This window comes from Convolutriloba macropyga, chromosome 1, assembly GCF_964194025.1.
Source record: "Convolutriloba macropyga chromosome 1, txConMacr16.3, whole genome shotgun sequence".
NCBI lineage: Eukaryota > Metazoa > Xenacoelomorpha > Acoela > Convolutidae > Convolutriloba > Convolutriloba macropyga.
In genome coordinates this window covers 15,942,914-15,956,037 of record NC_134468.1, presented here as the reverse complement: position 1 = coordinate 15,956,037, position 13,124 = coordinate 15,942,914, and the positions used below count along the sequence as shown (strand labels likewise).

Below are 13,124 nucleotides of genomic sequence, written 5' to 3'. Positions count from 1 at the left end.
TTCATGTACCATGATCCGATTCCATTGGCTTTTCATGGATGAGTAGATAAGCCAATATTCTGATATTAGTAGACAGTTGATGACTTCTATGACTTTGAAAACAATTGTTTTCCAAAATAATAGAAAACACTTCGAAATTTTGTACTTTTTATTGTTTGTTTGTTACCTAGTTAATTAGAGTTGTTAAGCGACGGTGTCAAGAGAGATTGCTGTCACAAAATCTAATGGTTATTTAGATTTCATTATAACTTTACTGGCTTCGACACGAGTTATTCACAAAAAAAAAGTAAATTAATTTTTGCTTTTGTCTAATTTGACGTTTTTTTTGTAGACATAAGATATATTCTGGATAAATGCAGGGTCTCAAAGGCTTCCTGTGGAAGAATAAAGGAACCTATTTAATTATTAAATTTTGTTATTAATGGCTTTCATGTATTTGGAAATAATTTTTTTTCGAAAAAAAAAACAATCATTGCCTAATTTTGACTTTTCTTTTCTTTTTTATCTACGTGTTACCTAGTTTTATTAAAGAGAGATCCAATAATACTTTTTGTCGTGTTTGAAGAAGGTGCATTCAAACATATTTAGAGAGCCAAAGTATGGCTTTAAGGCTTTGAAAGCGTTTTCCGAAAAGTTTTAATTGATTTTTTGTTTGTTATCTATTTGTTGTTCTTTTTGTAACCGCATAAAAAATGGAATGCCGACAGTTCCTATTTCCTTTTTATAGCAACGTTGGCAATTGTATACTTTTAGGATTTTTTAGTTGATTTCGAATGGTTTTCATTAATTTGAATTAACTGTTTTTAAAGAATTAAGCGAATTTTTCAATTTTACTGATTTTGTTCTTTATTGTCTAATTGTTACGAGGCCTTATTATGGACTGGTCCCATATCTTTTCTGGTGAGTTTTTTACTTTTCTGGAAAGATTTTTCTTAGTTTCAGTTTTATCTGACGCTATTTTGACTCTGTTATTAAGTTTTGTTTTTTAAAACGGACATAAAATTTTTGATGTAATCACCATTTGTTGTTGTTGTTGTTGTTGTTGTTGTTGTTGTTGTTGTTGTTGTTGTTGTTGTTGTTGTTGTTGTTGTTGTTGTTGTTTGATTTTGCTGTTCGTCTTGACTCGCTTTGTTAATATTGCGTCGTATGCTCTTATTTGCATTATATGAGAATTGATGCCTTGATGCGTCATAGTTGACTCCACTGAGTTATTTGCTTTGGAGGCTATCTTTTCGTTCAGACACCAATTTTTTTTTGAAAAATACTTGAATTTTTGGGTTTTTCTATCTTTTCCTCATTTGGTAGACAATTATGCCAAAATTGTGGATGAGCGGGATCGGAACCTTATGTGCTATCGCACATTACCGAGCCTCCTTGTTTGGTACTGGTATTGAATTGACTTTTGTCCAAGAAGTATACACAATGGTTACCGATGCTTGAGTCTTGCTGTTTTGAGCAACTGCGTCTTTTACTCGAAATGCTTTCAGTACTAGCCTCAGCTTTCTCGTCACTCCTCCGGTCAAAATTGTTCAGTGTGTCATCATTCAGAAGCTTTGCTGATGTTATTGTCACCAGGTAAAAAGGTTTTGTTTGACCGGGTTTGTCAGTTAAAACAGAACAAACGGACAAAACAACTGATAATAAGAACGCAAATGTATACAAGACCGTTTAAAAAATTTTTGATTTTGAAGAGCATACAAAAATGGAATAAGTTACCCTCCAAAGTAAGAGCGACGGAGAACAAACTTTTTTTCAAAAGAAATTTAACAGAGTTTTTGCAACGTCAGATTGAAAGTTTTCCAATAGAAAGACAGTTAGGATCATTCGCGTCTTATTTTTTATATAGTAGAACGAACAGCTTAATGAGTAACATCAATTAATAACCAGAAGTTTGATGTATAATTTTGATTATTTCAATAAATATTCGTGATTATTCTGAAGGCATGTAAACTTTAATCTTTCATTTATATTTTTAATTTACATGTTTGGAAAAAAATCGAGGATATGAATATCGGGTAAATTTGATTAACTATTTTGTGGTGCGTTAGCTGGTCTACGAAAATGGTCATTCAATGTGATATTACAACAGAAAGCTGTTTGCAAATTTTAAGGTAATAAAGTTTTGTCTCTAAAAAATTTGAAGAGTGCGTTTTCTTCTTGAAACATTTAATTCTGTCGCTTAGTAAATAATCTAAGTTCCAAGGTTTGAATGAAGCGTTCAACTAGAGCGATTGCCCTATGGTCATTTGGTGGGTGTTCAATTATATTTGTTTTATGGTTTTGCAGAACAGTTTAAACTGGTTGCTCGAGACGCCAGGTGGTTAGTCAAAACTTTGTTTCGTGGCCAGCTTTGTGTTTTAAAACAATTTTTGATAAGTTTTGTTTTATTTTCACTCGGAACTGGCATAAGATTTTAAATGTGGGGTCATTACTAAACCGATCAGTGAAATTTTGCTCAAAAAATCTTGGCCTGAATCATTCAATATAGGAACCCCAAAATCTATTTGTACTTCATTGTTAGATTCTTTGCAAGTGCGTTTAAATAATTATTGAATGATTTTGACGGTTTTGAATTATCTTGCCAAGTGAATTGCACAAACTACATTTAGTTTGCTTTAGTTAACACAACCTCGATTTATGTAGGGCCACCAAGCGTGTGAGGAAATGTCCGTTATATAACCGCTTCATCGCTGAGCTGAAAGAAGCGAATCCCCCACCGCGTCTTTAAATGTATAGGGTTTGCAACTTTGTCGTCGACACACAGGTTTTCATATGCAGACACACATTTCAGATACATGCAAATTTCTCCAGTATGAAGCCATGTAAACAGATGGGGCTTAAAAACTTTTCTTGTATCACCAATTACGCATCACATACCTCTTTAGGGACCGCGACCTTGGAAATATGGCTGGCAATTAAATTTTTCGTGAACACACTATCGGTAGTTTCAATAAAAACGATATCTGTTGAAAAATTTAATGTTGAATTTAACCTATCAGTTTGGTTTTTGTTCATAGAGAATTAGAGTTACACTCAACTGTAAATTTTTTGTGGAGTTGTTACTTGAGTACGGATTTGGGACTCTATTGGTGAAACGTTATTTTGCTCGTCCTGTGAATTGATATTGAGAAGATAATGAAGTGATTAGTAAATTTGGTTAAGTGATATGCTAGATTTAGATAGTACGTAGTCAAGGAAATTGTTTGTCAAGGAAGTTGAACTCCGGAATAACTGACCGTAGAGAGAAAATTGGCCCAAGGTGGATATGAAAGATTACCGTATGTAAGAAAATTGGTTTGGTTTGGTTGATTTATCCAATTTAGCGCCTGTAAATAAGACCTAACAATCGCTTTTGCAAGACTTAAAAACCTTATTCGTAGTTCGTTAGATGAAACTTTGCGATTAACCGAAACTTTAAATTTATTTAATTAGGCAACAAAAATTTGTAGTTGTACTTTGAGACTTGAGGAACTGGTGCTGATGAATTTTTCGATCTAATGTTTGGTAATCCCATATTAGAAGCTGAAAAGATTTTAAATTTAAAATGAAACGTGATTGGGTAGTCAATCTTTTCGTTAGTCTACTTTAGTATGTGTTTTGCGCTCTATTAGGCTTTGCAAGCTCTTTAAAACAGAAGTTAATGCTCCGTTACAGCTCTAAAAGTGTTTTTCATATAATTACTTTTTATAGTGCTCCATACTCCAGAAAACACATAAGATATTACAGTTCATTAATACTGTAATTTTCTTTGCATATCTAAAAGAGAGATGCACAAGAAATAATTCTCCAACCTAATGAAGCTATTTGCTCAAAAACAGCTTCTGAGTATCTCCTGAATATCAGACCTTACCCTGGTGTTAGCATCTGATTTGCAGTGAGACGTTTCCGTGACATTTTAGATTTCCGACTCAAGAGAATTGAAGTGCAATTGGTTTTAAGCTGTCGACAAATATCTGGATCTGTTCCTGGGTAGAGTTTTGAGTGAATGCCATAAAGCTGCACTGATACGATGAACTGATTACATGAGATATCACAATATTTTGGTTCTGATTATCATTTGATCTACTGCTGCAAGTTGATACTTTGCAAATTTTATTCTAAGATTAAACTTATCTAAAAATTCTAAGCACGCGTATAGATATTCGTAATGATATGGTTTTGACTACAAGTGGTCCTTCTGAGAAAACTTACGTGTTATTCAAATGTAATATCCGCGGTCTTTGAAATTGGCGGCATGATTGTGAGATAGCAAAGTTCTGTTTTTGAATCTGTAAGTTTCCAGTGGAAAAGCCTCCAATAATAATGAAGTTACAGTATTTAGCCCTTTTAGGAACAAGTGTAGGTTAACCTTACACACTTTTCAGTTCTAATGTACTAAACAACTCGTCTTTGCAATTTTGCTAATTGCAATGAAATTACTAATATTGTACGTGAGGACGTCAATATTGGTAATTTAGCAATTGCCCTTGCGGCTTGGTCTATCTAGAACTTTAGAATTATGTGAACATTCCGATTTATTTGTCGACATTAACTATGGTGACGACTGCCAGATAAATTTTCTGAACGATTTTGCAGTTGAAATAATTAATCATTAAATTCGTGTGCTTTTAATTTTGAAAATTCTTGTTGAACTGGCAAATTTGTGATGAATGTGAATTCTCTGCATTTTTGACCCATTGCAACAACTTCCTTGGAAAATGGGCTTGAAAGCATGGTTTTTTGTTTTACCTATCCAGGAAAATAAAGAGCAGTTTGCCTATATAATTAATTTGCACTTCTTCTCTGATGTGTGAATTCCAATGAATGGGTTTATGTCTCTCTCGGTAAGCGGTTGGTGATAGTCTAATGCCACTTAGATTTCTCCTGATTTTGTTCTCCACCATTGAATTTCGACTGATGATGCAATAAACTTGTGCAATTGTTTTGAGTTTAGTGCTCTCATTGGGATTCCAGGATGTGTTTGCATACGACTAGCATTTGCCCTTTCCAAGATTAGAAGTATTAATAATTATGATCTGCGAACTCCCTGATCATATAGGGATACTGAACTTGGTTTACTAAATTTAATTTCCAGTTTAACAGATTCTTGTGTCGTGTTCTATTTTTCCGCAGTGCAAACAACCGAAGTCTTGTCCGAGAATGGCATAACTGATAGGCAATCCTCATTAAACTTAGTGAAAAGAACGTCGCTTACGTTGGAATTGTTGTTTTTTTCTGATAGTTCGTTTACTGATAGAGTTTTTTGTAGTGTTCTTTTGAGGATCTGCACACTCTTGCAAATTAGTTCTGTTTGTTACACTTTCGTCTTACACTGCAGGTCGAGGATGAATGGGCTCTAAATTCCTTATCAGACGTCAACCCGCAGTTTTCACACAAATTCTTGAGTACTCTCCTAAAATCACAACTGACTTTGCTGTAAGCAATTGATTCACAGTGAGACGTTTTCCTAATCTTTTAGATTTTCGGCTCAATTGTGTTGAAATTCAATTGGTTTTAAGCTGTCTTTACTTATCTGGATCAGTTCCTGGGAGGAGTTTTGAGTGAATGCTATAGAGCTGCTGTGATACGATGAACTGATTACATCAAAAATCTCAATCTTTTTGGGTCCGATTGATTCCAAGTTGTTGATTTTTTGACGCTAATAGAGTGATGTTTTAATTAGTAAATGAATAACCTAACCATTTGATTTATTGCTGGAAGTTGACACTTTGGCTATTTTTTTCAAGATTCAAATTGTGTAACAACTCCCAGCACGCGATTAGATCTTTTTAATGATCTGGTTTTGACTACTTGTTCTCTTTGTGAAAAAAAATGTGATACAAAAGTGCAAATCTAATATCCTTGGTGTTTGAAATTCGTCGGCAAGATAGCGAGACAGTAAAGTTTTGTTTTTGAATCTGTAAGTTCCCGTGAAAATGGTTCCGATAGTAATGAAGTTACAGCAATTAGCCGTTCTAGGAACAAGTTTAGGTGGACTGTACACACGTTTCAGTTCTAATGTACTAAACAACTCGTCTTTACAGTTTTGATAATTGCAATGAAATTACTAATATTGTACGTGAGGACGTCAATATTGGTAATTTAGCACTTGCCTTTACGGCTTGGTCTATCTAGAACTTTAGAATTATGTGAACTTTCCGACTTATCTGTCGACCTTGATTATGTTGACGACTGCCAGAAAAATTTTCTGAACGACTTTGCAGTTATAATAATTTTTCAATAAGTCCGTCTGCATTTAATTTTGAAATGTCTTGTTGAACTTGCAATTTGTGAAGGATGAAAATTCTCTACTTTTCTGACTCATTGCAGCAAATTCTTTGGAATATGGATTTTAAAACATGGTTTTTTGTTTTACCTATTCGAGAAACTAAAGAACAGTTTCCCGATATACTGAATACGGACTAATTTTGAAACTTGATCTCTGATGTATGAATTCGAATGTTTGGGATTATGTCTCGCTCGGCAAACGGTTGATGATAGTCTAATGCCACTTAGATTTTTCCTGATTTTATTCTCCACCATTGACTTTTGACTGGTGATACAACAAACTTGTGCAATTGATTTGAGTTTAATGCTCTCATCGGAGTTCCAGGATCGGTTTTCGTACGACTAGCGTTTGCCTTTTCCAAGATTAGGTTATTAATAGTTAATGATCTGCGAACTTCCTGATCATATACGGATACTGGACTTGGTGTTATTAATTTTAATTTCCACTTTAAAAGATTTTTGTGTCGTGTTATTTTCCGCAGTACAAACAACTGAAGTTTTGTCCGAGGATGGTATAACTGATAGGCATTCCTCATTAAACTTAGTGAAAAGAACGTCGCTTCCGTTGGAGTTGTTGTTTTTTTTTCTGTTAGTTCGTTTACTGATAGAGTTTTTTGTAGTGTTCTTTTGAGGATCTGCACACTCTTGCAAATTAGTTCTGTTTGTTACACTTTCGTCTTACACAGCAGGTCGAGGATGAATGGGCTCTAAATTCTTTATCAGACATCAACCCTCAGTTTTCACACAAATTCTTGAGTACTCTCCTAAAAATCACAACTGACCTTGCTGCAACCAATTGATTCTTAATAAACTTAATGAGTAAACTTAATAATAAACTTAGTGGAAAGAATGGCGCATATGTTCAAATTGTTGTTTTGTCTGATAGTTTGTTTAACGATAGGGTTGTTGGTGGTGTTCCTTAGAGGATCTACACACTCGTACGAATTAGTGTTAGTTATTTAATTAGTTAGTTCTTACACAAGTTTTCGATTTGATTGGAATGTCTCTGTTATTGTCTTAAATTATTACCGCTAACTGATGTTTGCGTATCTGAAGCTGAGACTGTTTCTATTTTGACGGCAGTTTTATTTTGAGTCTTAACTAGGTACTATGGCTTAAGTTTGCAGTCAAAGATAGTTGTGGTCTTTGAAAAAAATTTTCAGCCTAGTTTGATAATCACCGCTTCAGAGAAAGCCCCTGACACTCGAATAATCTTTATCACAATATCTCAAAAGACGATATAAGATACTTTTCTCTTTGTTGCCCTGACACTTAAGTGTTGCATGCTGTCGGTTTTTGGCTACTGCTTGAAAGCATCTCTGAATTGTCTTCAATATGAGGAACATGTCATACTTCAAGAATTTTTATTGTATGAGATCTGACAAAAAATTCTTATCAATAAGATGAGTCATAGCTTTTCGAATGTTTATTTTACAAGATCTTATAAGATTCTTATAAGATCTTACACGATAAACATTTATTGTCAGACAGAATTTTTATCGTGCAAGACCTGATAAATTGTCTTACGAGGTCTTAGTCAGGCGACGCATAATCTTATAAGAACTTATGCGACAGTTTTGTAAGAAATTTATAAGATCTACACAATAAATATTCCCAAATGTCTAGGGCTATTGAGTTTTGCTATTTTTGCATTAAAGCGTCTGGCAAAGAGTTGAATTAGTTTAGCGAAGAGAAGTTTTTCATTTTTTGGAACTCGATTTCAATATTTATTATCACTTTTATGAGCCTGTTTAAACAGACCGATGCGTGCGTGCTATCCTTTGAAAATTACAAGCAAAGTTGTTAAATCAAAGTGTAAAACCATGCACAAATTTTGCGAGGAAAATACAGTTACTTGTTATTCGATCTATTTAAGGTTAGCCTCCGTTAGCTCAAACAATTGAGTAGAAAAAAACATTTAGACTCTTCTAACGACACAAAGGATTTCTTGCAAATATTTTTCAAGTATATAAATAGTGGTACAAAGAAAATAGTGGACGCGTCATTTTCTTCATTTCTCAATTTCAAAAGTATAATTTTTCTCTGCTTTTTCTTGAGTCATCTTCCACGAGGTTCTTCCTAATAGTGGATTGGAAGAATTAAATCGACAGGTAAAATTGTGAGTGAGTTATCGTCGTTTTCTTAATGCTTTTTTTGTCAAAATAATTCGGTAGCGTTTACAGGTTTTTGATGCTGTTACTTGATCTAAACGAGAAATTTAATTCTCTTTGAGTTGAGAAAATCATCATCGTTGATTGTGCTCTTACTAACCTGGCAGAACAAACTATTGCTAAGCAAATGTTGGTGACCTGCAGTGTAAAGTTTGCTCTTTGAAAATATTAAAATATTATCGGAATTATTATCGCTTAAAATACAAGGGCATTTTGCAGGCACTATTTCTAACATCTGTTTATCTGAAAAAAATAGCAGAACAACTGTTATCTGAGCGATCTGGTGGACTACTAATGATTTTCTTTGGCAAAGGAAAGCAATTTCAAATAAGGTTGCTTGTTCACGTTTCATCAAATAAAAGTGAATGTGCTTTTGCATTTTTGGGCTAGAGAAAAATATTTTAAAAAATTGGACAGTCGTTGCGAAACAGACGATAATTGTTGAACAATTTTGTGAAATTGTGATAAGATATGCTTTTCCAAATAACTTTATCAAATAATTATCTTCTATGTTTTTTTCATAGGTTAGTTATTTTAGCCTTAAAGCATTGTGCCCTGAAGTGAAGAGCATGGACGAGTTGCTTAATTTTCCTCTGCAGCAGATAGAGATGACAAAGCAAGCGACCAAAATGCAGATGTACCAGATGAAACTGTTCTACCTCTGCTGCAGAAATGTCATGATGATATATGAGAACACCATTTGGTTCCCCGAATGCTGGAATCAAACTAAAATATATCTGGTAAAATCGTATGTATGATTCTAACTTACATGCAATTGTTCGTCGATTAGAGGTTTCCAACGGATTCTCTCTTTTTATCCGAAGTTCTAATTGTTCATGCGGTGATATTCAACAAGACAAATGAGCGAGATCAACAAGAAAAATTAGCGAGTCCTCTTGAGCTGTCTGTGTTTAATTTAAGTTTCATTAGCGAGTTACCTAAAAAGCTGACCAATTAGTGCAGCTACCATGAAATTTTTGAGAGCTGTTTAATTGCTCTCAAACAAAGTTTGTTCAGCAATTGTATTAGTCCTGCGGTGAAAAAAATTTTCGCTTGACCGATTTTTTGTCTGACCTTTTGACTTTTCATAAATTTTCATTCAAACATTATCATATATGAATTTTGTGATTTCCCGATAGCAATGAAAAATTCCTGCAAAAATGTTTGACTACCATGAAAACACCCAATTATAACCCTGAAATTCAGACCCTGTGCAGCTGATGAAAATCTTTTATGCGTATTCTCCACGAATCACGGACTGAGAAGATTCTATTCTCTTCTAAATAGAGCATGAGACCCTTTGATATTCAGTCTCTTAGATTAACCCGGACCTTCGTCCAGACAACTTCAGTAATGGATCAGAATCTTTTCGCTCTGTATTTTTTTTGGCCAAGTGTTCTGATCAGGTCACTTTTCGGACTGATCATGATAAACTCATAGTGTCTTTCTGCATTAATTCTGTATGAAAAAAAAATTCATTGAGCTAAATTAAAAATATAGGACTCATAAGCTGAATGTTCTCTGATTAACATGAAAATTTCACTGATTTTTACTGAGCATTATGATTGGAACTCATCTTTGATGAAAAACAGAACAATCCCTAATGATGAATACCTATTTGAAAGCAATAAAAAACAGAATTTCAAATTGGCAAACTTCAAGATTATATATAGCTTCAACGGATTTGTTTCTGGTTAAAAGTTTTAGCAGTTTTTTGGCGAACCTGAATCGGAGACTCTGACCGATGACTCTGAACAAGAGACTCTGACGCGCGTATCTAACTGGCAACTTTGATCTGCCATCTTGATCTGCAACGTGATTTGCTATCTGAGAGGATATTTGGAACCTTCTGGAGACTCTGACGTTTGCACTGAAACTGATTAGGTTATTTGGTGAAAATTTGCGGTGTCTGAATCCCTGTTGCATAGCTGGAAGTAGACCAGTGGCCACCAGAGCCATCACCACCTGCTGTCAAATTGTCCTGAAATCGAGCCCAGACACCTGTATGTTCGTCAAATCGTCCAATGTGATCACCATACCTCTGAAACAGGTCCAACACCACCCACTCGTTGACTTCTCCATCTACTCGCCCTTCATTACCCAACCCTCACTCCCAAAGATTAAAAGAATGTGGTAACAAAACCAACCCCCCCACCTCCCACACCTTTAAAAATACGATGAATGGACAAGTCTAATACTGACCGTGAATGGACAATTCTAATACCACTATCTTAAAGGTTTTTTATCTGTTATTTCTTTGGTTTTTGACCTGAAATGCCTTGAAAAGGGAGAGAAAGTTATATCATGCACAGTGATGCCTCAATTGAAATTTCAAAAATGATTTCAAAAATATCAATTTTTGTTCAGAGTTTTCTATTAACAGCATGAAGAACATAAAAAATCAAACTAATCAGAGAAAATTCATGGACAAATTTGATTCTTTGTTTTTTCTGGGTATAATGCTAAGTAACTTAACGCTCAGGTTACCATGATTCAGTGCTGATTTAACTTTTTATCTTTGGATTCAGATGAATCAGTATCGAAATGCTCTGACACTAGTGTCTGGGAATACACTACGTGTATGTTATTGACTCAGTCAGGTGTTGTGTTTTCTAACCACAGAAATAATTGATGTTTACCTTCGGCGTGTTCCTGAGTCGGTTTGCAATCAGAGTTAAGTAAGTCTTCGCGCGCAGAAATAAGTAGTCATAAGCTGATAAATCTTAAGGCTGTAAAAAGAGTCCAGATAGGGTCTGCATTACCTGAATTTTTGTGCGAAAACCTTCGAATCTGGTCTGATCAGTGGTTGAGATATACCTTCATTAAAAGACAATCACCGACCGATAGGGGGCATGGAAAGACCGTGGGTCGATGTCCTTAGTCGAGACAGTGTGTTTTTCTTGAAAGATATTGCAAAGTTACCATCCTGAATCGACTAGGGGTATGAAGTCTTTTGGTTCGATATTACTTGCGCTCTCCACCATATAATTAAGTTGGGGAAATTATCCTCATTTCAACATAATTAGTATTTTCAAAAGGCCAACCTCGCAAATCGGGTAACAGAATTGTATTTTTTATGAGGTCAATCTTGTTTTAGCAAAATGAGCAGCATTTTTTGACGAAATGGACGTGCTTGGAAATGCAAAATAAAACAGACCTCAACTCCGAATTATACGCAACTTGCTCAGATACTGTGGAGCTTTTCTATTACACGCTGGAGAAGAACAGCTTTTGTAAAACTCCAATGAACGTACAAAGAGATATAGCAACAGTCATCATCTACTTACTGGGTTTTATCTTCGTTTTCATCCTCATTCTGTTCTTTGTAGGGAAAGACAGGTCTAAATATTGATGACAGCTTATAACGAAAGCGAAAACTGGATGACTTGAAATATGTATATGCATGATATTAGCATTAAATCTGTCTTTTTTAAAGAGTCAATTTTAATTCTGATTGTTATATTGTGGATTTACAAGAATTGTGTAAAATATACTTTTTGACATGATAGTATCTTTGCTCCTTCTTACAAGCGGCATGAACAAGATAAGATTTACACTTAATTAAGAACTTAATAAAATATTTTTGCGAACAATTAAAATACTTTTGTATCCAGACGGGCAAAGACTGTTAGTAAAAAGTTATATATGCATTATATTACTTCGCACAATATTGCAAAATCTAACAACGATAGAGGTTCCGAGTTCTATAACATATGAAAAAAGTTGAAAAAATTGGAAGAAAATTAATAGGTCCTGCAAAATTCATTAAATTTCTGTGTTGTTTTGTATGTTTATTTTCCTAATTCTCTCTCAGATTTGACATCAAAGGTGCTTCAACTTCAAAATAAAGTAGAAATATAACACATGCTCTGAGTTTAATGCAAAGTTACTGCATGACAGTTAACCCTTTCTTGTGACCTGTTCGCAAATGTTGGGTAAAAAACGCAAAAATTCTCAAAACCGAATTGTTTCAAAAGGGTTATAAGAGTCGCAGAATCTGAAATTGATGGTGAAAAAGCAGTCCGTTTTTTTATTGATTTTGTAATACGCTAGTTTCAAACTGCATACGCGAGTTTTCGAATGAAATATTTGTCGTAAGTTGGCAAAGTAAAAATTTGGGTTGTGTTTGCCCAAGTATTATCTCTCAATAATTGTTCTTATTAATAGCCGCGAAGCGATAGCGGCTATTATTGGGGACATCGTGGTTTTTTTTACAATCCAATATTTGGATTGTATTGGTGCTCTGTCTTTTTTTTTTATTTTTGTAAGATGTTTTCACATCTTTTCTTGACTTTGAGCTGTCAAAACGGGATAAACAGGTAAAGCTCAGCGGGCATCAAGTTTCATTAGAGTCCCTTAGCCGCGTTTAGTTGTCCTTCAAGTGCTTAGAGTGTTGAAGCTACTTGGAGTTTGATTATAAGTTACTGCATAGTTGATAGAGGTAATGGAATGGTTATCAAAACGTTAATAACACGAATTTCAGCAATATCTTGACAAAATTAAAAAAAAATTTCAATTTTCTGAAAATTATTATCATGTTACAATTTTGTGGACCTTTTTCAGCCAGTGAAGCTATTCAAGGCTTGCAATAGGAATAAGGGATAGTCTCCGGAGAAAATGAAAGGGTTCTGAAGATTATAATATCACGTTTTTAGCAAGATTTTGTTTTATTTTTTAAAGATATTA

The 13,124-nt window shown here is 34.3% G+C and overlaps 1 protein-coding gene across 2 annotated transcripts in view; it reads left to right on the top strand.

Moving 5' to 3' along the window:
- LOC142345902 (uncharacterized) overlaps positions 1–11,813 on the top strand; it is a 46,634-nt gene extending 34,821 nt beyond the window's left edge. The window contains exons 1-3 of one of the 2 annotated variants that reach the window (XM_075398359.1): positions 8,695–8,770; positions 8,977–9,178; positions 11,536–11,813. In XM_075398359.1, coding sequence (XP_075254474.1) covers positions 8,733–8,770; positions 8,977–9,178; positions 11,536–11,790 — 495 coding nt within the window. In that variant the 5' untranslated portion in view covers positions 8,695–8,732 and the 3' untranslated portion in view covers positions 11,791–11,813. Of the gene's footprint in view, positions 1–8,694; positions 8,771–8,976; positions 9,179–11,535 lie in introns of those variants that run through there. The other variant, XM_075398352.1, reaches the window with a different exon arrangement.
- The last annotated feature ends 1,311 nt before the right edge of the window (positions 11,814–13,124 follow it).